Source organism: Fulmarus glacialis, unplaced genomic scaffold, assembly GCF_000690835.1.
Source record: "Fulmarus glacialis isolate BGI_N327 unplaced genomic scaffold, ASM69083v1 scaffold3938, whole genome shotgun sequence".
Taxonomy (NCBI): Eukaryota; Metazoa; Chordata; class Aves; order Procellariiformes; family Procellariidae; genus Fulmarus; species Fulmarus glacialis.
Window position 1 is genome coordinate 30,806 of NW_009228775.1, and position 27,851 is coordinate 58,656.

Below are 27,851 nucleotides of genomic sequence, written 5' to 3' on the forward strand. Positions count from 1 at the left end.
CTGATACTAAAAAAAGACAGTATTTTGCTGCACTGGCAATGTGAAATGCTTTACTTTCAGAAATTTTTTACCTTGTTTTCTCTTAAATGCAAACAGTCAATTAAACAATGTGTTAAATAGTTTGCTAGTACTTCCTGACCGCAGAAAGTACTGGTTTTTGCATAGGTCATAGTTAAGGAGACCTTTAGAACTGTGAGCCTTACAGCAAGGTGTAGCTTGTACGCGCATTCACTTCCAGCTTTGTAGGCAACTTGCTTTAGTATGGAGCCCATTCCAGGATATGATTTAAAGTACAATTATTTTTATTCGACTACTCTAGGCCTGACCGTTGCGGAGTGTGACCAGACTTATGGAGGGTTCTTTGATATTCTGAGGGGTGGAACAGAGCGATTTTTCACTAATATTAAGGATACATCTTCTAAAGTTATCCAGTCTGTGGCCAAGTGAGTAAAAAAAAAAAAAAAAAAAAAATTTAAAATTGTGCTGGTAAGAGTTCTAAATGAAGGGTCAGGAGCTTACTCCAGAAATGATCAAATTCAGCATACTTTTCCAAGTATGAACTCTAATAGCTGGTAGCTAGCCCTGAGATTTTATGAACGATATTAATACAAAAGTTACCTTAGCAATCATATACTAGAAGTTAGAATGTTGGGGGGAAAAGCCTGTCCATAAGTACTACTTTCTCTGCTGTATTTTAGATACTGAAAGCTTGGGACAGATGAGCAGGTGAGGGCTGGAGCAGGGCAGAGAATTATGGAATAAGACTATTGTGGTTCAGAATGAATGAATTGAATTAGTACATAGGGCCTCCATGAATAAGAGAGGAAGAAAAAATGTGGTGAAAGGTGAAAGGCACAAATAAAAGGAATGGAGGTGAGAAGAAAAACTGCAGGGAAATAGCGTATGAGCTCTTCTGTCCAGTTTAGTTTCCAGGTGGAATCCTACGCGGTCAAGGCAAAGCGAGAGGATCTGCACTGTTTGTCTCCTTTGCCGTGCATTACATCGAACAATACTATCCCATTTTGATGTATGTGTTCGCAGATACCTAGTGTGTGATTATTTTTTTCTAATTAGATTTTCAGTCCCATTCCAAATGTTTCTAGTAGCTCTATATGATCAATATTAATCCTTGATTCACACATTTTTAACTCAGTAAATTTCATGCAGTGTAAAAGTTTTTTGTTAATTCTAGGAAGAGCAGGTAAGTTACTACTGAATACCATGACTGAACTAGAGCCTCCTAAGGAATACTGAACCTTGTCCCTCACTGTAGAGTTTGTGGCCCTTTAATTGGGGTGCTGCGCTATGGCTTGTGAAGTCTATTGCTTGCAACATTTTTTTCTGTCACTGAGTGTAATTTTTGTGTAGTGCTGCTCTAAAATGTTTGTAATGATTAGATAGATTTGTAGATCTTGCACCTCTGTAACCACTTCAAGTGCATTTTTATCTGTTTGCTTTTACACTTAGTCTGTTTAAGTTTCCTATGTGTGGCTTAGAAAGACCAGGTCCTCTATTTCTTAAAGGTCACAAAAGCTATGCAGCTTTGGTCCTTAAGCTTTCTACAAAAGCAATTGGCACAGTAGCATCAAACTTTTCACCCTGGGGAAACCACACCGACTCAAGAGAAGACAGGGAGGTGTACAAGGGGAATGAACTGTTGCATGGTGAAAAGCGGTGGCTTGTTAGCAGCTTAGCAGAACTGTAGGAATTCCGTGTATGAAGTAACATGATGAACTGCAACTTTTAAGCAACTGCTCTCCATTTTATTTCTTTGGCATATGCGGTCTTGCAGGCCTCTGTTCATTATCTCCTTGTACCTGCTGTGGAACTGATCTTCCTCTCCCCTCCTCTTCAGTCCTACTTCTGTTCCTTTTGTGGTATCTTGTTAAACAAAGTTTACTGTCTGGTAAAACATGGAAATGTTCTGCAGATTCCTTGTCTTTGACAGCTCTACTATTTGTAAACTTGAAGGTACTTAATTCCTTGTCTTAAATTCTGCCAGTTTTGCTTAGGTTTGATTTGCAGCAGAAAAATTACTTGTCTTCCTTTGTGACAGATAACACTTAAATTCTTCTAAACCTTTGACAAAGTTATAAGCCCTGCTTTCCCATGCGTGTGTTTCTGCATTAGCTCTTACTCTGATACTATATTTTTGATTGTGCACTACATGTAACTGAGGTACTCCTGCACTTCACTTTCTTGTGCTCTTGTCTTTCTAAATTGTTGTGCCTCCATTGGTCAGTTATGTTTGAAGAATTTTCTTCTTACTGCTCTTTCAAGTGGTTTCTTCCTTAAAGGCCACTGGAAGTTTAATTACTTTTTTGAATTTCATCTTGTGCCATTTTCCCCTTTCCTAGTGGTGGGTTAGGACAGTCTAAAATTGACTTTTTAATATGGCATGGCTTATGCTGTGCCTGTACCTTATTTTTATCTCTTACCTAACAGGTGCGTGTGGCTTTTTGCTTTGTGTGATTTCCTTTGGTTCCGTAATAACTGTAGAGTGCAAGGAATAGAACAGTAACTGTACATCCAACCACATCTGCAGAGCTCATCTAGCAGCTACTGAAGTGTAGGACAGTGAGTACTTGCTGTCTGAAAAGATGCTGTTCAGTTCACATGCTCTTCTCTACAATTGCTCAAAATAAGTCTTGCATCTATCTTATTCTTAGAGTTACTATGCTACATCTGAATTGCTAGTTAGTGTTCTGTGGCTGAACTATACGTTTGGCACTTATAGTTAGAATCCCTTTTTGACAAAAAATGCTAAGTAGATTGAGATGGAACTTGAGGCTCTCGAGTCCTGCACAGAGCCCCATGGAAGGATCATTTATGCCTTAAATTTGTGTGAGACATAAGGAACTGTTGGAATCCTATAAACTGCTTCAAACCTATCTGGCATGACTTTGTGGTAGTGTTTAAGCTCTGTCAGGAATGCGAGTGCTGTTGGAGACGTTTTAGTGCATGTCTTGTGGAACTTAGTAAATACTAGTCAAAGAAAAGCTCTTTACTTTTACATCTTATTTGTATTAGTTGCAGAAAGTCACATGTGGATGTTTACTAGAATTGAGTCGCTTGTGAATGTAATTGTTTGACCTGGTTTTGGTTTGTAGCTCTTAATGGGTGGGAATATTGTAATATCCGAATTAGATCAATGAGCCCCAGGCCTTTTCCGGCTAATGGATACAGCACTTCCGTGGGCTGTGATGGATTGACAGAGGATCATCAGACAGTGTATGTTAAGTCCCAAGCTTCATCATAAGGAGAATCAGTCCCTCACAGATGTTTTGGACTAGGCTGATTGAATAAGGGTTTATATTTAGGTGACTTGAGCATATCACCTCTGTTGACAGAGCTGTCAGAGACTGTCAGATTTTTGCTTAAGCTCTGCACTAACATAAACAAATCTTGGTTTTGTGGAGGACCCTCTGTCTTCATACAACTACCTTTGTGGTTTTTTGTGTTATCTAAGTGAATTTGGTCATTGGGTTGGGGAGTGAAAGAAGAGGAGGGAATGCACCAAGTACATAATTATGCTAGTGAGAACCAGTTACTTCAACACTTATTTTCCAGATAATATTTAATCAATACTGAAAGAGAAGCTCTTTCCACTTGTAATTTGCCAATATTCTTTAGTGGCCCTTAGTGCTGTAATTTTCATTCCTTGATAAGCCTGTCATGTATTTTGAATCTTAGCTGTGTTTAACAGTTCACTGAAACAGCAAAACATGAATTAACGTGAGCAATACTTAATGTTATGCAGGACCTAAGGTAGTCTCAGGTTCTTTAGCATTTAACATTCTTAGCATTTAACATTCACCGAGCTGCTGAGAGTCCCACCACTGGGCTTGTGCATTCTTAAACTATTTATGCTTTAACCAAGCTGAAGTGTTAATTCTTTGTTTGCATCTACCTTAGGACATACCTGTTTCTGTTATGGTCATTCTCTTGTGGCTACAGCCGATACCATCAGGGGTGTGAGAATACCTCTTCTACTGTTGCATCCTTGACTGCCTTTCCAAAACTCTTCAACCAACATGAGAAGCAGACATTCTGGACAAACTAAAATGTCTCTTCCTTGTTGTGCATTTTCCTCACCACACTTAAGAACTCCTTGTGTTGGAGTCTGTCATCTCATTAGGTAGGCTCTCTTCTTCCTACTTACCATTGCTGTTCTGAATTGTGGAGTTATTTCCTTTATCTGCCAACAGACTTCCTTCTCACTGAATCCAAACTGCAGTTGGTGTTTTGTAGTTGCTACAAAAAAGTTAATTGTTTCTTCTCTCCCATAGCTGCCTTTATCTTAATTCAAATTTTGGTTTCTTGTTTATCCTAATAAGTGGTAAACTCTGAAAACTAAAACACATGTCACAGGCTACTAGGAACAGGAGAGTGAATGAAGGCCGTCTGGATTGTCCCTCAGGCCACCTTACTTGCAGGTGTCGCAATCTCCATTGCAGATTCAGGTCAGGCAGAAGCAGTTTATAGCTACATGAGAGAGAACACAGAGCAACTCTCTTCAGCCCTCTATTGATACAAACTGACCTAAAAGAAAATACTAGGGTGTGTACGCACTTAGAGCAGATATGCTTCACTGCTCTGTGAAGGGGCCTGATATGGCAGAGCAGTGTCTGCATAGAAGGGAACTTTGTTCCAGCAGGTGTCCGGTGGGCCTGATAACTCAGTCTGCAGCTGTGCGGCCTGAACATACCTCTGTTCAGCTTGTCCATTTCTCGCTTGTGACACTGCTGTGCCCTTGACCAGCTTTTATGCTTATTGAGGTCTGCATCCACACAGGTTACAGATGCCCTGCCAAAAAACGTATATAAATGTTTTACGTATCCAGTCTTCACTGGTGTTGAAAGCAGCATCCAAAACTTATGATCAATCTTGTTTTGCATTGTCAGAACAGTCTCTTTCACTGAAGAGATTATGATCTAGTGATTTAGGGAACAATTAGCTGCCTTTTATTGCTAGCTTTCTTTGCTTCTAAGGTAACTTTGTTTGTGGTTGGATGCTGCATTAATGTTTGATTTGGATCTTTGTGTTGCACTAGGCAGTTGAATGATTAATTTGGTTTTATGAAGCAAAACCAAGTGGGAGCAGATCGATGTGAATTTCAGTGCTGCATTTCTTCCTGGCTTTTAAAAAATGAACTGAAAAAATGGTGGTGCTTAGCTATTCTTGTGAGTGTAGAGATGTCTGGAGGAAGATTGCTTAGTGTTAGAGCATTATTTAACTGAAGATAATTGTTTGCATGCTCACATTGTAGCTGTGCTGGTTAGTCTGTCATTCTTTATTCTTTCCCATCTTCAGCTGGTAGTAACACAAGGTAACTATGCACCATTGTAGAATTTTGTGCTGTATGCTAACTAGTTTATTTTTCAATTAATTTAATTGTTTTTAACTTAATTTGCTGGAATGATCTTTTGTTTAATATTAATTATGGTCTTTAAGTGCAGCTGTATTTTGGCAAGATTGATAACGCCAACCATTTACACGGTGAAAAATTTTTACCATCTAATTAAAACTCCTTCTTTTGTTTAGGTATTTATTCTGCAAAATGGGAATTCATATCTTATTTGCTACTTTTTCCACTAGACTTCTCACTAAAAAGCCTTGAAGTAGCCTGGTATCATCAGAAAAGTGACTAAATATTGGTATTATAACATACTTCTCTGTTTAGCTTAATCAGAGCCTTAAAAAGCACACTGAGTTTTCCATATGGATCACAAGCCAGAAACCCTCTGTGCAGTCTCTTGATTTGTTTGCATGTTCTTCTACTCTTACCACCTGCCAGCAACATCGCTAGGTAAATGAAATTTCTGCTAGGTAAATGAAATTTCTGAACATGAAAGGAAAGACCTTATTCCTGATGTTTAGTTACAGGGTTATATCTTGAAATGTGTAGGAATGCTTACCAGTGTGAAGAATATGCATTTTTTCACCTTCCTGCCATTTAAAGCAATCTCAGTTACCAGTCTGACATGAAACACTCCACTAAAAACAGAGTACCTTGTGTTCAAGTCTTAAGTCTTACTACTGAAATAGCTCTGAAATCTTCAGAATAAAGTTCAAGGAATAGTAATTCAAGGACAAGATCACATGTTCTAGGAGACTTCTGTTGATTTTGCAGTTTCGCAGCTACATTTTAATTAAGACAGCACAAACATTCTGAAGCTTTTTCAGTTCTAACAGGCATACAGATTTTTTCTTGCAAAATTGCAAGCTTGAGCTAGCTGGGCTCTGTTGTTGACATATCAAGCTGCACTTCTTCAGCAATGTGTATGGTGAGATCCATGCTCCTAGTAATGTTGCATTTTAATTTAGACAAATGTAAAAAGCAAAGCTGAATTAAGTGGTGTTGCCATAAGAAGTCAGTATCTGAAAGTGTTCCCAAACGAATGGGTGTGAGGACTATTGGTTTTTTGCTCTTAATAGTTCTGTGCTTCTGTTTCAAGTTGCTGCTTAACCTCACTGTTACAGCATTGAAGAAATAATGGTTCTTTGTTCTCAGACTATCGTATTAGGTGGTTCTTTATCCTGGTATCAAAAAAAGTTGGTATCATTAGAATGATCTGCATGTTTTCTTCCTTGAAGCTGGTGGGTGTAAGCAACAAATAACATTTGACACTTCTGAATGATATAAAGGACTGTGCTCATCACTAATTTTGGTAAGAAATCATGATTAGCTCTGAATGTAAATTTCTGCCTTAATTAGTTTGTCTGCAACAGTGTTACCACTTGAGCTACATGATGAAGTTATGTCCTTCCAAATGTGCAAAGAATTTTGAAACAGTGTTTATCTGGCCATTTTGTCTACCTCCTTATGCAAGATTTTTCAAGGCTGAGTTTTTTTTGTCTAGTAAGATTCTCAAACTTCCCTGTGGTGATTTCAATTTCTCTTGAGTCTTTGGGTCATTGTAATTGCTAGGACGCTGATTATGCCCTTCCACATAAATATTGTTTAATATCCTTGCTTTCAGAACAGTTATTCTTGCCTTATCTAAAATCCTCCTCCCAATCCTTGTAAATTCAATATTCTTTTAATCAATGCCTCCAGCCTCCTTCATGTTTACTAGCAAGCTGTAAGGAATCAAAGCATAATGTTCTCTCTTGATGTTTCAAAATTTGAGTGCCGTATCCTAGGTCTGCTCTTTCAAGGAGTGTCTTGAAACTTTATAGATAAAAAAGCATTGGTTTGATAGTGCTTCTGCATTTCTTAAACATGCATCGTAGTGTTGTGATGACATTTTGATATTCTGGAGATAATATGCTACAGACTTACTTAAGTTAGGGATGTCTAAACTAAATTCTGTAGGTGAGCTTTGTTCTTATTTTGCCAGTCAGGAGTGCAGACCTATGAGATTACACTCAAGGGTGTTGGCCTGTGCTGGAGCTCTTCAGTCTTTTTCTCAAGTTTTTGTGTCCTGCTACATAGCAGATACCCTAGAAACAAAAAAACAATAGTGGTCTTAAAATAGTAAATTATTGGCATAATGTGGGTGATTAGATAGAGATGAAGGGAATGGACCTAAATACAAAAAAAAAAAATCACTAGGAGATTATTTTTCAAAAAGGCTTCTCTTTAGAACTGTGCACAACTATATGAGAAAGAGATAAGTAATCATTAATGCCTTGCTCACTATGGGGGTTTTGGAATTGAATTTTTGGAGGAATGATTTAAATGAGGAAAGATTCAGGTACCCTCTATTCATATGGAATTCACAAATTGGGCGGCATGGCCATCTGGGCCAGATAGTAACACACCAGAGTTACATAATTTAAAATGTAATGTCTCAACAAATGGTCTTTGTTTTAAGCATTATGATGTCCTCCATTAAAGATGTTAATGCATCCTCATTAGGCTTTCAAACTGATACTTACAATGAATGTTTATCAGTAAGAGCAGGGGCTAGAGGAATGAGTTAAACATTGATGGTATTTGTACAAGATCCCAGAGATGGTTTTGTTGCAACTGATGTAAATGAGTAACTGTTCAAATACAATGTCTATTCTGAAATCCTTAAAGTGTGAGGTAACAAGCCTCAAATGGAAGAAATGAAATGCTATTCATGGTAATGGGTGTAGCCTGAGACACCTGGGTTTTAGACTTATGGCTTGAATGGTTCTATTTCCCAGTATTAATTCCAATGTGTTCTGTTTCAGTTATGCAAAAGGAGACTTGGATATATCATACATCACTTCCAGAATTGCTGGTATGATAGCTATGTCTGTCTTCAGGATAATTTCTGATTGTTCTTAATATATGAAAAAAGTGAATACTTCACCTGGTGTTTATTGTTCTGTCTTCAGTGATGTCCTTTCCAGCTGAAGGTGTAGAATCTGCCATCAAAAATAACATAGAAGATGTGCGGTTATGTCTAGATTCCAAACATCCTGGCCACTATGCTGTATACAATCTCTCTCCAAGAACATACAGGTCTTCAAGATTCCATAATAGGGTGTGTATAGTTTTTGTGTATTTCTGTAAGTAGTCTTTCAACACAATGTCTTGATTATACCTTCAGCTTTTTATTGTGAAATATGTTAAAGTAAGCTAGTAATCAAAAAGATCGCAAAAGAATAAGTATAAACATAAGGTCAAAGAGTAACCTATATTCTGCTTGTCTTTTCTTTCAATCCAAACTTAACTGATTAAAGACTAATCTTTAATCTTACTGACTAAAGTCTGTGTTTCCTAGGCTGGTAATATCTTTGAAAACACGTACCGGTACCTTACATGTTTCAGATTTAAATGGAGAATACTTAACATAATTAAAGATCTTATTAAAATGTCAATCTTCCCTTCATTCAGAGCTCTTCCTTTATCAAAGGTAGTACTCCTTTGGCGACTGATTTGCACAACCTGTTTACTGGACTTTCTCCTTGTCCCACTCCATGCCATTTGACTCCCATGTAGCTCAGCCCTAGTTATTGCTTGTTGCTACTGCCTGAAGTATTGGTATAGCTTAGCTGAGCCTCCGTTAACCTTTCTGGCTATTTCTCTGATACTGAAATGAAGACATTTGCCTAATTCAGTAACAAGGTAGTGAGGACAGCTTGTTATGTGCTGAGATGCTGGACTTCAGTGTCTATTTCTAAATACAGCTCAACTGCCTTGTAAGTAGCTCAACAGTGGAGACTGTTACTGTGTTGTGACTTGTCTGGCACTGGCCACATTAGACCTCACCTAAACAGTCTGTAGTGATCATGCCCCTTCCCCACAATACTGACTGCCCAGAGGAGAGTCTAGAAGCATTACAGGAACCCCCTTTTGGGCCTTATGCTGCAGAGCCATCCTTAACACTATTTCAGTTATCCAAGTTCACTTAAACTGTCAAGCTGAGGTATGTTTAATATAGGCTGTCTAGTGCTTGTCACTTCTTTTTGTTTCCTTGTAAACTTGTAGACAAGACAAAGTATTGTCACACCTGAAAAAATGGTTACTGCCTCTTTGGGTGGAGGCAATAAACTTCTTTATCTGCATCTGGTTCAGTATGAGGTTCAGGCTGAGGCTGTTCAATGTGGAAGGCAAAGCTTAATCATGCAGAAAACCTGCTTGATTATTTGGAGCAGGTACCTCAAAGAAAAACCTTCAGCAATGCTTTTTAGCACTAGGTTCATGGAAAGTCCACTGAGGCTGACAGTGAACTGATTTATTCCTCATCCTACAAAGTTATCAATCTCTGTTTATGGAATGATAAATTCTGTGACTGGGAAATTGTTTCCCTGGGGATGGTTTTTTGGTTATGCAAGTCTGAGGTGCCTATACATTGATGTTCCTGATGTATTAGTACTGTGAATGGTAGTATAAGCACAGCTAAATCTACCAGTGATCTGAAACTCTTCTGGTCTACATCTATCTTTTTGACATTCATTTTGTCTTACAATCTTTATTTTGCTGGGAAGTAATAATAGATCATAAATTGTCAAAACATTGTAGGTTCCTGCCCACTTTATTGGCTGGGGGTATTTAGGAAGTTTCTACAAAACATTGTCTTCTGTTTAAAAACAAAAAAGGCAGCTATTTTACTTGGAAAACAAACTCTCTAAATATATTGGGGAAATTTTCCCTGTCCATCTTTGAAATCCAGATGCACAATGAGCAATACTGACTGACTTAACTTCATTATTCAGTGCTGGGTGAGAGCAGGCATGTAGGAAGCTAAGGAAACTTAGTTTTCCTTTAGTGCCTGCAAAAGGTGATTACGGCAAGTCTTAAACTTGATCAGAGGAGAACAGCTTCTGAAATTCTTAATTCTGACACTTTGCTTAGTAGGTGTTCATGGTATTACATATTCTTGCTTTCTTGCTGTATGCTATCTGTATGGAACTTACATAAATTTCTTTAACCTTGGTTAAAGTTAATAGTAGCTTTGAAGTCTTCTCTGCTAGTTTTGAGTCCTATTTAGGACTTAGGTTGCTCAAGGAGGTTGTGCACTCTCCATCATTCTGCTAATGATCAGAACATTTTGAGCTTAAAACATATACATCTTGTAACACAACTAATGTTTGAGCAGAAAGTAAACAGTAAATCAGAAAAAAAGTCAGTTCTTCTTGCTTTTTTGAATACATCTGCTTTTCTAGACTGTATTCTGGTTTGTAGCTGTCATGCTGCAATATGATTCTTTTGCTGCTATTGTAATATTTGAAATGTACTGAAGCCCTCACTGAATCCTGTGGTGAACAGGACTGCTTGCCTTAGCTTTTATTCGTTCAGTGGTGACTTTGCATAAGCTTTCACTAACAAAAGAAAGTTCAATTTAAATCTCTCACAAAGTGACGCCTTCTGAAACTGCCTTCTCTTTTAATTAAAATACTAGAAAACAGTGAAAAGCTGTAGGAGACTTTGTATTTCAGACTGTTTGTTTCAGCCTTTTTTTCCTGAGCTTGGCACAAAAACAATCTCACTAAGAATTTTTTGTTTTACTCAGTCAGTTCAGGTAATTCATCTCAGAGTAACCCTTGAACTCTTTTATCTGGGTAAGAAAACATGTTGCTGATAGCAAAACTTGGTCTTCCACATTCAGTAATTGCGGTCCTGGCTAAAAGGAAATAGAAAAAGCTTGCTTTGTAATTTGTTTCCTTGGTCCTGGCAGAACATACACTCTTTAGGGGTTGCAAGTGCTCAAGCATCAGGTTTCATACACTGCATTCTTACTGGACAGCTGATTTTAAGAATATAGAGACTCAGTACTGAAGCTGATTATTTGGTAGTGTTTTATAGCACTAATTGCTGAAGGAATATTACTTAACTGTTGAGGCTCTTCAAATAAAGGACAAAAGTAAAAACAAAGTCTTTCTGGTTTTTTGCTTAAAAATATGTGCACAAATCAAGTTGAAAGCTGTTTTACTTTGCTCTAAGAAAATTTCAGAAAGTAATCTGAGTTGTTGATACTTCTAGTGCAGCAGACCATAGACAGGACTGGAGTTTTACTGCACTTCATCCTATAAAGTGGTGCTTACACTGTGTGAGACTACTTTTCTTGAGCATCTTGCTTAATTTCTACCTGAAGGTGGCATTGAAGTGTAAAATTGCCTCTTATATACACAGTTTATGCTATGCAAATGTATGTGACTATGTAATCTAGTTTCTCACCTCTACTGTCTCTATTGCAGGTTTTGGAATGTGGCTGGCCAGCAAGACGAGCACCAAATCTTCAGAATCTTTATAGCATATGCAAGAACATGCATTTATGGCTGAAACAAGACCAGAAAAATGTTTGCATTGTGCACTGCCTTGTAAGAAACTGGTTTAAGTCTGAAGTGCTTCGCTCAATCTAGCTTTAAATTGTAAATAAGGATGCTAGTATCCACTCAGTTTGTGAATATTAGTGGTTTTCTTTACTGTGAGGACAGGGGGCAATTGCATCCTTCTATGTCTTTAGGAAAGTTATTTGCATAAATTTTCTCCTTACGCAAAATAGTAGGATAATGCTTACTTGCATGTAGCATGGAGGGAAGTATATGGGAGTGATTAAGGTAAAGTAGCCTTTGGGAGAAAGAATATGCTCTACTATTTCAGTGTTTGCTCTATTTTTTGTTCATGTTTCCTGAGTGACAGCTGGGTGTACACTGCATTTCCCACTACTGTCCATTTAGAGTGTAATCTCTATACGCAGAATTGCAGAAACTGACTATGAGACTTTTGGTGGAACTTGCTGTTGCTGGCAGCAGATTGTTGTGTAACTACCACTGTTCTCTAACTATCATTAACCTTGATATAACCCAAAAGCAATAAAACTCTTGATAAAGAGCTACCTCATGTCAAACATGGGGGGAAAAATGAATTTAAAGGATAGCTACTATGTTCAAGATGTAAAAACATGAGGTTACTTTGATGTTTGTGTAAGGGAATTGCATGCAAAATTTTGACATCCTTATTTTCCTGTGCAGTAAAAAGAGAAACATGACAGTTGTTACAATGCTTATGATGCTGCTGAAAAGCATTCATAACCGGTCCTTTGATATGGTATAGGAGTCTATATAGAATATCACTATTAGAGTGTAAAAGAGGATTTGCTAATCTGGCAAAGTGTACTTCCTTAGACAGAATTTTTAAAGGAAAAAATCAGTTAACACCAGCTCCTGAAAACCAATGGGACTTCCAGTGCTGTTGTGAGGTTAGAAATCTAATTCTGTATTAAAGTGATACTTATAGTATCTCAGTATCACATCAAGTAGGTAAGAAGCGGATGTGATGAATTAGCAGCAGTTTTTCTAACATCTTTACCTTGAAGTGTTTCTTTTAAGATACCTAGCTCATTTCTTTTCCTCATGTGTGAGGGAAGCTTGTATATGATATGGCTGCATGCCAGATGTGATGTGAAGAGCATACACCAGAACTACTGGAAATGAATGATAGCTGCAATATGTGTCTTGGATTCATCTAGCTGGAAATTTTTGTAGATTTGTAGGCTAGGAAATCTAGGTTGAAAAGAATGCTCTATCTGGTAGAGATACAATGTTTTAGTCCAATACACTTTCTTGGATAACAAAACATGAGTTGCTTCCTGTAAAAGTGAAACTGCCTCTAGGTGGCTGGGATTCAGAACCAGGTAGGGCTTCCTGGTCTTCTGATCTTTACTGTAGAGGTTTGCAATAATGCAATGAATTTACATTTTTACATTGTAATTTGAGTGGTCCGGGTGAGAACAAGCAGTTGAAAACAAGGTTTAAATGGCAGCTCCCTGCTTCAGTTATAGTTAAGTCTTTCTGGACTGGCAATGACTGGGATCTGTTTTTAATTGGCATCCTATTCTGTTGATATTGCAAGACTGTAGGACATATGCCAGAGGCTGGAGTAACTCCTGGTTGTCTGCAGTAACACTTTGCTCTGTGTCATTATTTGGGGCCATGCAGTGATGTTCATACTTGAAAACTTGCACAGCTTTAAGAAGGTGTAAGTACAAGATCATCTTGGTGGAAGATAATGGCAGAGAGACTTGCAACTGGATATGCTGCAGCTCTTCAAATGTGCTTAAGGGTTCCTTCAGATAGCTGTATTTAACCTGTGTTTAAATGAACCAAGTTAAGATAATTATACACACACTAGGAAAAGTTATGTTCAATGTCTTTGATGAGGTTTATTTCTTTTCAATATAGTTTAGACACAAAACTCCTCTAGCTTTTTGAGGCTTTGGTACAAAACTTAAGCTCAAAATCCAGCTTTTTCCAATCATTGTTTTTTATTGTTTCCTTAATGATTGTTTATGCCTGAGGATTGTTTATTTTTGTAGCTGAGATCCATCATCTTTGTAAAAACATACAAGGAAAAATTGAAATTCTTACTGTCTCGTCTCTGTATGGGAGTGTTTCTTTTGCTCCCATTCTGCAACTTGCCAAGCTTCTTTCTGAAGTGCAAGGTTCTGTCATCAGATTTGTTTACTAATCAATAAGGTATTGTTTATTTTGAATGCTGTATTTCTGGTTGTAAAGTGGTCTTTAAAGTCTTGTGAAGTTGTCCTCAGACTTCACGCCATGGTTGCAAAGGGTTTGCTGTGACTTGCTTGCTGACCTCTTTGTACAATGATTTTTCTCCCCTCAGTGTGGTGCTTTAATTTGGAAGCGGCTTTGTAATGCAAGTGTACATAGGTCGCTGCTTGTCATGCTGATTAGTATTGTTTCATTCTTCCCTTGTATTCATTAATGTTTTGTCCTAAGTGTAGGTGTCAGGGTAGGGACCATGTTTTTGTTACATCTCTGTGAAATTTAGCTGAAAGGCAGGGTCCAGCCCATAGAGTCATAGGCTAGTTTAGTGACTTCTGGAAATTGTTGGGCTTGCTAGTTACACCAGCAGTAATAATATCGATTTGCTGAACCCACTATTTAAAGATCTGACTCTTATGGTGCTGGCAGACCTTCTTTTCATTGATCTAAGTAATGGTTAGAATAGAAGCCTGACTTTGAAGGAAATGCCTGTTACAACAAGTTGAGGAAAAACATTTCCTTCTTCCCCACTTTCACACTCACATGCCAAATGACTACAAAAAAATCCATTCCATGTTGTGAGCAAAAAAACTTGAGAGGTCCTGTTCTGTCAACCATTACCTTTTCTGAATCTTCAGTCTTTCATAATGTAGGGATGAATCTGGGATGTGTGTAGCCGTGGTCCTTGCAGAAAGAGGTTCAGTGTTTTAATTTCCTTCTCTTAGTCCCATGGGCAGCTATTAATCTCAGGCAGTTTTAGTCAGAAGACTAAAGAGTTTAGTGTGGCTTAGTTCTTCTGAATCTTAGGACTTCTCTTGTGGCAGAAGTCCATGGTTATCAGCCAAAAATATCACCGAACTGGGGTTTCAGGTAGCAGCCAGAAAACAAACTTAAAAATGGGTATTAGTGATAGTAAGGCAATAAAGATCAATTGCAAAATTCAAAGTGTTAAGCCAAAGCAATTATTCACATTTGAGCAAGCAGATAGTATGTAGTATCTTTTGTATTCTGTGGAAATCAAATGAAAACATTTCACATTCAGATACAAACTTCAAATCTAATGATCACAACTAGACCTCGGGCTTCATTACATTAAATAAGGAGACAACATGTTCTTTAGTAACTTCTGTAATGCTTTTTCCACGAGGTTTAATAACAAAGTTACAATTTTTTTTGTAGGATGGAAGAGCAGCGTCTGCTGTTGTAGTTTGTTCTTTTCTGTGTTTCTGTCGTCTCTTCACTACTGCTGAAGCTGCAGTTTATATGTTCAGTATGAAACGCTGTCCTCCTGGCATTTGGCCTTCTCATAAAAGGTACGGTATTCATCTGTTTGTGGGGTACTGTTGAAGAAAGTAGTTATGCAATTCTGAATATGCTACTATTTTTATAGGATGCTTTTTAGGAAGATAAATTATTTCAATAGTGTTTGTGTTCGAACAGCAAAATACTTGGAAAAATGGATGTATCATGAGTAGAGAAAGTAGTTTGGAATTTTGTGAGCCCTTAAGTTACTCATGCTGTTCTTATCAAAAGTGAGTCAAGTATGACCTGGAATGAAGAACTGTTAGGAATGAAAACAAGGGTATGCAATGCTTTTGAATGCTCTCTTAAGTATAAAATCCTCTTCCATATGTGTAAGACTTATTCCATATTTACTAGTTTATTATAATAGGTCAGAACACTGCAAGTTCTGTGGAAAAACCAATAATGACTTCTGTCAATGTTTTCTGTTTAGGTAAGAATGCCTTCTGCTTTTTAAAGTGCATGCAGAGGTGACTTTCATATACTTTGATAAATGTTTTAAACTGATTATTTGATTTAATTTGATAGATCTTATAACAATGAAGTCTCAGTAGCAAGTGACACTGGTAGTAAGGGTGTTTCCTACAAAAAGGATTAGATTTAGAAAGGTGAGAAGTAAGGATTAGCTAAGTATAAATGACAGATTATGCTGTTGTACAGATTTACTTTGAGTATATTTAACGGGTCCTCTACAAGATAATGTATATTAATGAGGATTAATTTAAAGCCTTTAGGAAGCTTTGAGTTACTAGCTTGAGAACCGCTGTGTAACTTTGATCCATTATGTGTAAGATACAAAATAAATAGTTCTCCTAGTTCGGTGTTGTGGCTAGTTTGTTTTAAAAGTGAATATATGTAAAGCTACAGACCTAAGGCAATGTCTGGAGTTGTCTGCAAGGTGGGACACAGGTGCAGATGAATTCATGTGCAGTGCTGTATTCAAGTTTCTGGGCAGTATATTTTTGAGTTGTGATGCAGCCATCAGGCTTTTATACAGAACCTGTATTGCTGTCCTTAAATTGAGAGGCTGGCTAGGGATCTTAAGTATTTCTCCATGTTTCTATTTCATTTTCCTTTTGTGAAATCTATCAGATTTGAAAACCATTTGCTGGAAGTGCTGTTAAGTGTTCCCAGTGTTTTACTGTTATCATTTGTCACTGCTTAGTGGCTGGGTATGAACAGAAGTAACTCACCTGTGCGTTCACCCATTTTTAGAATTTGGTTCTCTGGCTAAATGAGTACCTTTTGGTTTTGGCAGATACATTGAATACATGTGTGACATGATGGCTGAAGAACCCATCATTCCTCACAGCAAGCCCATTCTTGTCAGATCAATCGTCATGACTCCAGTTCCTCTTTTCAGTAAGCAGCGTAATGGCTGCAGGCCTTTTTGTGAAGTTTACGTTGGGGATGAGAGAGTAACCACTACATCCCAGGAATATGACAAAATGAAGTAAGTATAGGTTATGATTTGCTCTGAAAGAGCACATTATATTTTTGTAGACTAACTGAAATATGAAGTCCTTACTATGAGGAGAAAGCATGATTTTGCATGTGCCAGTTGAGCAGAAAGCTGCTTTAACATACAGAACAGCTCCTCTGTCTCCTTTTAGCCGTTCTTGAAAGGTAAATCATGGGGAAGAGACGACATGGTTATAGTAGCAGCTTGCATCTGTTCTTGCAGAAAGTGGGGATGACGGTGGGGTGACACAGTGGGCACTGGGAGGCAGAGGTGAGCAAGACCCTCTTTCCTGTCACTCCATGTGGTGTCAACTAGGAAGATTAATCCCTGGTGTACATGTACTGAACTGAACGTCATGTCTCAGTCATGGAAACAGTAAGGATCCTCCACGGCATGGTAGCTGGAAGGGGAGTGCTTATTAGCCCCTGGACAGCTCTGGTGTCTGCTGTTGTAATACAGCACAGGAATTGCAAAGGGTACTAGCAGTACTAGGTCTAGATAGTCACAGACAGAGGAAAGATGAGAGAATACCAAAGTCCTTACAGCTTTCCCGTAAATCCAAGCCCTGTAAGGACTTTAATGAATTTGAAGAGAGCAGGAACAGAAACAGCTGTGTGGTGTTACAATAACATTTTCCCCTCTTTTTCTCTACCACTGTCCCTCAATGGGAGTCCTAACATACCACAGCAGAGCAGCTACAGTTTCTCTCTGCACCTTTCTTTGGAAAAGCTTTCTTCGTAATATCATGTCTCTTGCATTTCCCAGCAGCTCCTTGAAGACATGTTTCTCCCATGTTTGATTTGAGAACTATGGGTCTAAATATGTCTGTTGCTCTGCTGTAGGCAACTCTTAATCTTGTTATTTTTAGAGCAGCTTTTAAGTTTTAATCATTTAGAGCTAACTCCTTCTCTGTAGTAAGAACTTGAAGCAGATTTTTATGGGTTGATATTGAAGGCCTTAGAGAAACCAAACTAAACATAAGATAACACACTATTTTTTTAAAATGAAACTAACTGTGGTTATGTTTTTTCTTCAGGGAGTTTAGAATTGAGGATGGGAAGGCCGTAATTCCACTAGGTATAACAGTCCAGGGAGATGTTCTCATTGTGATCTATCATGCCAGGTCAACACTAGGAGGCCGACTACAAGCCAAGGTAATGATAAATGCTCCATGTAGGCTGTTAAATTTGCTTTTTCTTGTTGCAGTTTTGTATCATACTTGTATTTGTGATCTCATTAAGTACGTGCCTTTATTTGCTATTCTTCGTTGAAAGAAATGTGTGAAGTTCTTACGTACTTGGGAATTCAGCCTTTTGAAGCCTAATAAGTATGTCCATTCTTAGTGCTCTGCATGTAGATGCTTTGGTAAGCATTTCTGGAAATTACTTCAGTAATGGTAGTTATTGTATTTCCATGGAAAGCCTCTAGCCAGTTTTTTGAGGCAGTGATTGTTATCTGTTAAGTTGCACAAAAAGCCAGAACTTCTTAATTCTGGACACACAAACTGCAACAAAAGGAAAAATATCGCTCAATAGAAAAGTTGAATTCCAGGGACTGCCTGTACAAAATAGGCTAGAAAAATCCCTGTGGTTTTGCACCTTATTTCTAGAGCCAGGCTGAGTTTTTATAGCCAATTTTCTTACAGTCTTTGTTTTCCTAGGGAGAATGCGTTTTTCCTTTTTTTAATTCAACTATGGATGCAAATGCATTGCAAGATCACAAAAAACTTGCTAATGAAGCCTGTCTTGAAATTTCTAAAAAAGCATGTTTTTTTTTTTTCTCCAGATAAGTAGCCCAAATTAAACTTGGAGATTCATGTAAGAGATAGGAGAAGGGGTTGTGCAAAGTTTAGGATAACTTGGAGCATTGTGAAAATTGATCCAGAGGTTCTTCAGACAGTTTCCATACATTTGGGGCAAGCAAGCATATTCATACATATCTACTGTTACAGAAATAAATGGTTTTCCCTGTGTTTTTTCTACTTTGTGTGTAGGAAGGTGGGTATCAAATCTTGTCATGTTGCAGAGGTTCAAGACTTTTGTAATGTCCCCAGAGTGCTGTGGGGCCAGATCTTCCAGAACATCCTAAAACTGAAAGCTCAGGGAAATGATTCTCTAATGTACAAAAATAACTAGTGTATGGTTCAAGGTCATCAGTGAAGAAAGCATACAACTGGGGAAAATTCAGCCGAGGTTATCGTATACTCCTTGTGCAAACTCAGTTTCACTGATGATAGGGTTTCACTGATGTGATTTCTCTGGCATATATTCACTAATTGGAAAAGATTTGAATTTTCTCATCCATCTGCTATAACACATGATACCTCAACAGTGTTTGTGATGATCCTAGTTTGGAACTTTGATGGAACAATATTCAATGTGTCCTTAGTTTTATGTACTCTAAATCACCCCCTGAAGCTCCCTGCAGAACTCTTATGGAGATCAACCACCACATTTCAATATTGCTGTTAAGTACCTAGAGCTGGGCATTGTGAATGTCTCCCACTTGCTCACAGTTAATTTGAGCGAGGATTTAGTTTATCTTCTGGGAAATGTCTTGCATAGCAAGGAATTAAGAAAACTGATTTAATAGGATATTCAGGTTTTCATATGTAGTTCAGGGTAGGGATGGGTGGATCAGAGAAACTCTCTTCAGTATGTCCATATCTCTCTTGTACTGAAGAGCCCAGCGCTGGACACAGGACTTCAGATGTGGTCTCACCAGTGCTGGATAGAGGGGAAAGATCATCTCCCTCAACCTGCTGGCAATGCTTTGCCTGTTACTTGACTTCTGGTTATGATGTTCAGTAAATGCTCATTTACAAGGAAAGCTTTCTCATCACTCAATTTTATTATATCATATTTACTGGACTATTACTGTATGACTTGCTGTGTAAGGACTGGCACGTATTCCACGTGTGTTGTAACTAAAGGCAGGAAAAAAAAACATTCTGGATTTGTCGGTTTGCTGTAATTTGGATTTGTGCAAGACCAGGAGCTACATGAACGTTCTATAGTAGCATTTTCTGGATTCTCACATGCTGATCAGGCACGGGGAAGTAGTTTTTCTGTCAGCAGAAGAGAGTTGAGAAAGTTCAATGGTTATAATGAATCAGTTTGGAAAAGCTCTACAATTCTGTCTGGAATGATTTGCTGAGTTGCACAGGAAAAAGAACCCTTTGCATGTCTTATGTAGTGTCCTTTTAAATGTGCTACCTTTAAAACTGTTCTGAATGGACTCCTTTATATATGACGTACATTTCTTGATTAGTGTATTGCACAGTGAGTTTTTCTGAGTGTATGTTATTCAGAAAAGTAATAAGGGTCATGCAGTTTCAGCCTCTAAAACAGGGTCTGGAAATATTTAACAGACTTTGACAGTCTGTTTGAGTTTAGTGATGAGAGGTATCTGGTTCAAGGTCTTTTGGTTTGTTTCTGTAGTAATAGATTTATCTACATTCTGTCTCAAACTGCATTTAAATCTCTCAAGATAAAGTATCCATGGAATTAACTGAAATGGTAGCAAAACAAACACTTTATTTTAATACTGAAAATACTTCACATTGTATTAAAGGCAGAACACTGCGTATACTGTTCATGTGGATTTATGCAGTTTCCCTGTATTTCTTGTTTTCAACAGATGGCTTCAATGAAGATGTTTCAGATTCAGTTCCACACAGGTTTTGTGCCCCGAAATGCCACCACAGTGAAATTTGCCAAGTACGTTGACACCCTTTTGTAGGAGACTGGAGGAAGTTTTCTTTGAAACCGCTTAACCTGCCAAACCAACATATGGTGGGGGCAGGAAATATAGCCAGTGTAGGAAGTAGATGACTTTGATTGCAGTAAGAAGATTCTTTTGTTTTCTTACCTCAAGGAAAGTGAAGGTTTTGTTCATGATGCAAAAAATTTTCTGTACCAAAATACCATCTGTTTAAAATATATGAAAAAAGTAAACAAATACAGCATTTTAAGCCTAATACTAATTGCTTTAAAGTTCTGTTTTGGACTGCAGTGAATTTAATCTAGTTAGCCATCAGTATCAAGAATCTACTTGTTATGCATCTTTGTAGGTATGATCTGGATGCCTGTGACATACAAGAAAAATATCCTGACTTATTTCAAGTCAATCTGGAAGTAGAGGTGGAGCCCAGAGATAGACCTAGCTGTGAACAGCCACCATGGGATAACATGAATATAAAGGGACTGAATCCCAAGATCCTTTTCTCCACCCGAGAGGAACAACAGGAGATTTTATCAAAATTTGGTAATGAATCTTTTGAAAAACTAGAGAACATGATAAAGTTTCTGACGTATTTAGTGTTTGAGGCTTTTGTTTAATTTCTGACATTCCTTTATGTGAAAGAAATTTAAAAGGTGTTTTTTTCTAAATATCACTTAAAAATTTGCATTGTATGAAAGAGTATAAATGATCCTCCAATAATTATAATTATCCTTATCTTACCTCTGCTGTCATTACATTTGCTTGCTTTAAAGCTATGAAGATGTTATTTGCAGGGATTTTAGCAAATGGAATTGCGACAGCCAGGATTTGTAGGCAAAATGTCTTGAAAGAGCTACACTTAGCTAAACTGGCACCATTATCATTTCACTTAACATCAGTTCCTCACAAATGGTGGTCTTAACTAAGAATGTTTTTATAGAGATCCTTCTTATGCATAGCCAAGTAATGTTGTAATTCAATTTCTCAACTTTTCTTAGTGTGGTCAATGTGGCAGATGTTTAATTTTTTTAATACCACGTATTCTGTATTTCATCTGTAGATTCCTGCATTAATTCCAGTTAGTGCTGTTCAGTATCTTTCTTCCTCTTCTGGTATCAGTAATTAGCTCTGACATTTTCATTAAGGCTCTTAAGCCAGCTTTGTGCTTCCAGGATAAAAAGCATGATGGAGATTATTGTGGTGTTTTTAGTACACCATACACGAGATCTTACTCTCTGCTTTTAATATGGTACATCGTAATTACATTCCTTTTGATACAAGGTAGTTGTTGCTGTCTTATCTTTTTTTAGCAGGATATGTTTGGTTTGTATTACGATTTAGGTCATTTTCTATTTAACTTGGTTTATATAGGTTTTAAAGATCCTACTGTGAACACAACTCTCAGCTCACTAAAGTTAAGGTGTTTCATTGGTAATGAGGATCTGTAAAAATTACCTTTATTTTTTTAAGTCACGTTCATTTTCCGATTGATAAATGAAATGTAAGGGTTTCAAATTCCATTGAAAATATTTCTTAAAACTGGTGGGAAAGGAATAGGACAAGAGCAAGTGCTGTGAACTTGTTTTATAAAACTTGCTGTATTAAAATTGAATTTGCACTAGTTCGTTAACATGATCTTTCATGTACGTTTTCTGTGACAGACTATTTTTTCAGTATCTCTGTAAGCTGCAACGGAGTATGTGGAAGGAGGGTGAAAAAATGCTCTACCAGTTTGGTATTTAGATTTAGACAAATAGTTTTCTGTCAAGCATTCATCCCATTCTTTTCAAACAGTGGGTGAACACTTATTAATTTAGTGAGTTGTCTCATTTGCCTTGAGGAAACCTCCTTTTTCAGAGATGGTATAGGAGTAGGTAACTCAGCCCAACTCAGTCTTACACAAGTCACTTAATGTCTGATCTCAGTAGAAGAAGAAATGTAAGGAGTAGTTAATCGCAGCACACAGTATGTTACTGAACTCCTTAGAGGTGTTTAACAACTCCATGTTCTTCTCTGGCTTTATACTCTGGGTTTTTTCTATAGCTGCGTTGGCTCTTTTCTGGTGTTCTGTTCCTTATTGCAGATGTTATTCATAGCTCTTGCCTATTTTAGGGGATGGTTGTTACAAGTGAGGTGTTAATTCCATTTTTCTACAGATGTAAATAGAATGCTTGAGCGTTTTGCTATGAGTCTAATTCAATTTAATGTTACAGATGCACCTAGGGTCTTACCAGCCTTTGCAGTTGAAACGAAGTTAATGCTAATTTTAAATGGGGGGATGGGGGCAAGAATTTGCCTTTGCAAAATAATAGATACTTTAAGACAATTATCTTGCTATAGCAGTCAGTCTGCAAGTCTAATACCAGCTGCTATGACCAGGATTGGGTTTTAGAAGTTTCGCTTTAAGGGTTCTGGCTTAAAATCTATCTTATAGGGAAACCGGAGCTGCCTAGACAACCAGGTTCAACTGCACAATATGAAGCAGAAGCATCCCAGCTGGAGCAGTCTTCAGAAAGTGCACCTACTGAGACAGAATCCCCACACAGCAGTAGTACTGATGCAAATAACTTCTTCCATTCTCTGGACTGGAAAGGTACAGGTTTTCCTCTGAAGTAACTATTTGTTGTATGTTTGTTGTTTTGTACACTTTCCAATGAGTGCTTAAGCCTTCTTATACAGCAAAAGTCACTATTTCACCAGACCATGAGAAAAACTATTTAAAGAGTGAGCTCTGCAGGTTAACAAGTGGTCATTCTGCTTCATTTGGATAAACACCAAGTAATGTTTTTTAGTATTGTGTGTTACTTAAACGCTAAATTTTCCTTTTTCCTGAAAAAATCTTAACCTTATAGATCTGCAAGGAAGCCTTTGCGTTCCCACAGCCCCACTTAGGCTGGCTGAGGAACAGAGGAAACAAAGTAGCCTAGCCAGTGGGGTCCAGATGAGTATGTACGGACTGAGAAAATGTAACTTTATAGTGCATGTGTAAGTCCTTTTTCTGGGTTCTGCTTTGTTGGCAAAAATGTCAGTAACTGCATATGCTGTCATTGAATGCTGTCATTGAGTGGAGCAGCAGTTATTGAGTGATCTTCTAAGTCGTAAGTGGTAGATGTCCTGAGATGAATGTCCAAATTCGTCTCATTTTGAAAAAATTTGTAATACCTGCCCTTGCAGAGTGGCAAGTATGGTAGTGAGCTGCCCCTTTGCCTGCCCTGTACAAAGAGGTGGTAGGCAATGTTAGTTCTTCTTTTTTGATCAATTCTTTTGTGAACTTTGATTAATTAAGGATTTCATATCATCTCCCCATATCAGTCTGTTATATCCTGGTTGGCAGAAGAATCCTGGTAATCTGAAGCTGTTGTTTCTTTTTATTCAAGAAGGAAAAAGTCCGGAAAGTGGAATAGAGGACAGTTCATCTAAAAATGATGGTGTTCAACTATCGGATGACAGGGAGGAGAGTGATCCTTCAGATGAGGAATTCCCTACATTTCCAGGTGAAGAAAGTGCAGTAATTGTTGATGAAAAAGACTCCATTACTCCAGAAGGAGAGTTGCTTTTTGAAGCCAATTTTGAAGCTCCATCTGCACCGTTACAAAAATCTCTTCCTGAAGAGAATGTAGACTTACTGGGACTAGACTCTGATATTTCACCAGAACAGAAACAACCTGTCTCAGAAATAAACTCTTCGTCAAGTAATGCAGACTTGTTGAACAATCTGTTTGTGGGTAATGCATCACAGATTTCAGAAGAGCCCACTGGAGATCTTCTTGGACAAGGAACAGATTTCTTTTTCAGCAGTCAGTCTCAGTGTCCAGCTGCTACTCAGGGTACGTCTTCAGCAGCAGCCGTGTCTTCAGGTACATAAAGTTAATATCAGTACTCTTTGGCTGGCCAACAGATAAAAACTGCTGCTTGCATTGTGCTTAGAAAATGAGTACCATGTTTTGATCTGTACACTGAAGAAGTTGGTCTGTAGCAAGAATTTGCGTAGAATAGGTGTTATGACTGCATAAAGGAGACAAATTGATGTATATTATCCAGGTATTTTGTTATGTTGCCAATATCATATTAGCTTTAAACCGTGTAAACAGAAAAGTATCAAATCTTGAATTTGAGATTCAGTATTCTTAAAGAATCCATAGCTTTCCCATACAAACATTACATGCTAGATCCTTTTCTAAATCCACGTGTAAATAACTTCTCTTGCTAAGGCATAGAATTGTAATAACTTACTGCTTTCTTGCACTTTACATAAAGCAACAGCATTAGATGTGGTACAGAGCTGTGCTGCTTAGGTCAAATGTTTCTGTGGGATTTTTGAGTGTTAATCACATAAGACTGCTAACTGGAAATCGTGTTCAGTAGGATAACAGTATTGCTAAAAGGTGTTTCCTTGCTGGTTTTACTGATGTTGGTATGCTGCAGGAGAATGTTACACACTGCTATCTATTTGGTATTTAAAACAAGGTATTTTATTTTAGAGATTCTGTTCCTCTTGACAATGCACAATTAGCTCTTTGTCACATGACTAAACTTTTGGGAATAGCAATTCTCTGCCTGAAGTTACAGTAAGATTTTTAGGAATATTAGTCAAATAATCTGGGAAACTGTTACAAAGTATTGCTTATTTGCACAAAGATCGTTCACTTGGACTAAAAGCTTTAATCTACATACAGCTGCAAAGTGTTTTTGCAGAGTGTTTTGGTGATTTCAAGTATTTCTTTCTTTGAAGCAATTCAGTTGAACTTTGTTACTGTGGTCAATGAGGAAGTCAATTTACCTTTTTTTACATAGACAGAAGTCTATAAAAGAGAAGCTTTATTACTTCATCTTTCTCTAACTATGCCTTTCTTAAATCTACTCCATAAAACACCTGAGCAGTAGTCATGTATGTATCTCATTCTACCTTTGAATTGGATAAGAGAAAGGTAATTGCAGAAGTGAGAATATTTGGCCACTGTATTTTAGTTTGCACATCAAACTTGTACTTGAGGTTTTGTGTACGTGCGATGCTATAGTAAGATAGCTTGATGACAATCCAGGGTTTGTTTTCTGAAGTGTTACTGAGTCGTGTGCAATGTGGTCATCATCTCAGGATGTGCAAGGGCACTATGGCAGGATTATTCCTTCTCTTCAGCTTCTGAGTGAATCTGGCAGGAGTCCTTGGGCTCTTGAGGATTTTGACCCTAGAGGGCAGCAGAAGCGGGAAGATCTCGAGCCATGATTCCAGCTGACTGTCACATGTTACCCCATGCTGACTATAAATACTCTTCCAATTAGTTTTTTCTTCGTTGTGATCACTGGAGAGCTGTTGAAAGCCTTGCGTCTGTTAGTTTTCATTCTTGAGTTGACGTGCTTTCTGCTCTAGAGTCACCAATGCCTTCGAGTCAAAGTGGTAGTATGAATGTTTTACTTTTTAGTAGTTTAATAGTCTGTTTTGTTTAAATTCTTTGGAGGTTTGGAATTATAGAGCATTTAACAAATGTAATTCTTCTGTTTGTATGCAGATGATCACTCAGATTTAACATGTGTCTTACATGGATGAAATTAACAATGTTATTGAATATATGCATCCTTGCTAAGGATTTGTGTTTGAAGACATAGCTGTTCATATTGTGTATGGCTGAAATATTTTTTGTACCAATATGAAAGTACAGATGTCTAGAGGAAGGGACAGATGATGACTCTTTGCCACGAAAAGTTCTCAGAAAGCTGCTGCAGTTAGCAGTGTGAACTCTACTTTTTGTCTGTGCCCCCAGAGGAGTAAGGCTTTTTCAACTTCATTTATTCTAAAATCTGTCATAAGATAATTTTGTTTTCCGCTTCCTTTTTAGCTGATCCTTTTGACCCATTCACAATGTCATCAAGTTCAGAGAATCAAGCCCTGTCGGGTCCAGACCTCTTTGGGGACTTTCTTAATCCAAGCTCAACATCTACAGCTAGTACGTTTCCTTCCACACACAGTTCACTTCCGCCTTCTTCCAGCTCAGACTTCTTAAATTTAGGTAAGTGTGCTTCTGGTGTTCTGTTTCTCAACAGTTTCTGCTGCTCTGTGCATTTGTCTTTCAGCTTAGTCAAGGTGGATTAGTGTCTTAATAGATCCACTTGTTGTGACTGCTGTTTTAATTCGCTCCGTGTTCTGGGAATGCAGATACAAATGTGCCAAGTAGCAAGGGCTTCCTGTATAATGTCATGCTAATATTTGTGATGCAAGAGGATTTCTAGCATTGCTAACCTTCTGTTAGGAGCTGGAGTTTCCTCTGAGAGCTCTTAGAACTGAGGGTACACGAGCGCCTGCAAACTTACTTTCTAGATGCAGAATGCTATTTTGATTGTATTCATATTTTAAAGATTTTCTGGAAGCATTGGAAAACAAACGAGCAAGTCAAGTACAGCCAGTCCTTAAAATGCAGGCTGAGGCTAGCTTGGGCCTTCTTGACCTGAATGCATTCTGTTAATACACTTACGGAGACATTATGTAATACTGTAATCTTATTAGTTTCATTTAATTTCTCTGGCGTATTCTTGGTGAAGCCTTTTTCTCATGCATTTATTTTAAAATCTATTCATCTTTGAACAAAAAGCTTTGTGATATGTTCGGTCTTCCTGTATCTCCATCTTAAGCACATTATTTCTAAAGTGTTACTAAATAGAGCTTCTAAGAATGCTCATTCTTTAAAGAGAAACATACACTTGCGAAAATGGTGGAGTGGTAGAGCCAGAAGTGTTGCTTTTTAGATCTGATTTTCAAAGAAAAGCGTGAGTTCTCTCCATAGGGATGGGAGTTGTGGTCAGTCTGTAACAGTTCTTCTCTGCTGCTCCTTCATCCTCATACTGTTCCTCTGCTCCTGCATGGGTTCTTCCTATGGGATACAGTCTTTCAAGAGCATGGGTCTCCACAGGTTATAGTCCTTCAGGAACGCACTGCTCCAGTGTGGGTCCCCCATGGGCTGCAGCTCCTGCCAGGAGCCTGCTGCTGTGTGTGCTCCTCTCCACAGACTGCGGCTTCCTTCAGGGCATGCCCACCTGTGTGGGGTCCTCCACAGGCTGCAGTGTGGATGTTTGCTCAACTGTGGTCTTATCCATGGGCTGCAGGGGAAACTCTGCTCTGGCACCTGGCACACCTCCTCCCCCTCCTCCGCTGACCTTGACGTCTGCAGGGCTGTTTCTCTCACACTTTTTTCAATCCTCTCACAGCTGCCGTGCAGTGTTTTTTACCCTTTCTTACATATGTTTTCCCAAAGGTGCCACTAAATTGGCTGAGGGGCTCAGCTGTGTCCTGTTGGAGCTGGCTGTGTCCAGCACGCAGCAACCCAGGCCTCTCCTCACAGAGGCCACCCTGCAGACCCCCACTTATAAATTGGAGGTGGTTAGGAATGGTGGTATCACATTCCTCACCCTGAATCCAGGAGCACTTTGTTTCCAGAGCTTATTG

At 38.2% G+C, this 27,851-nt stretch overlaps 1 protein-coding gene across 1 annotated transcript in view; it reads left to right on the top strand.

Moving 5' to 3' along the window:
- The window catches only part of GAK (cyclin G associated kinase), a gene marked incomplete at its 3' end in the record, with an annotated part of 44,628 nt that extends 18,207 nt beyond the window's left edge, over positions 1-26,421 (top strand). Inside the window, exons 10-20 of the mRNA XM_009583582.1 lie at positions 320-443; positions 8,167-8,216; positions 8,314-8,462; positions 11,620-11,742; positions 15,109-15,242; positions 16,490-16,684; positions 17,730-17,847; positions 20,333-20,412; positions 20,766-20,959; positions 23,794-24,273; positions 26,251-26,421. Coding sequence (XP_009581877.1) covers positions 320-443; positions 8,167-8,216; positions 8,314-8,462; positions 11,620-11,742; positions 15,109-15,242; positions 16,490-16,684; positions 17,730-17,847; positions 20,333-20,412; positions 20,766-20,959; positions 23,794-24,273; positions 26,251-26,421 — 1,818 coding nt within the window. The remainder of the gene's footprint in view (positions 1-319; positions 444-8,166; positions 8,217-8,313; positions 8,463-11,619; positions 11,743-15,108; positions 15,243-16,489; positions 16,685-17,729; positions 17,848-20,332; positions 20,413-20,765; positions 20,960-23,793; positions 24,274-26,250) is intronic.
- Positions 26,422-27,851: the final 1,430 nt, after the last annotated feature.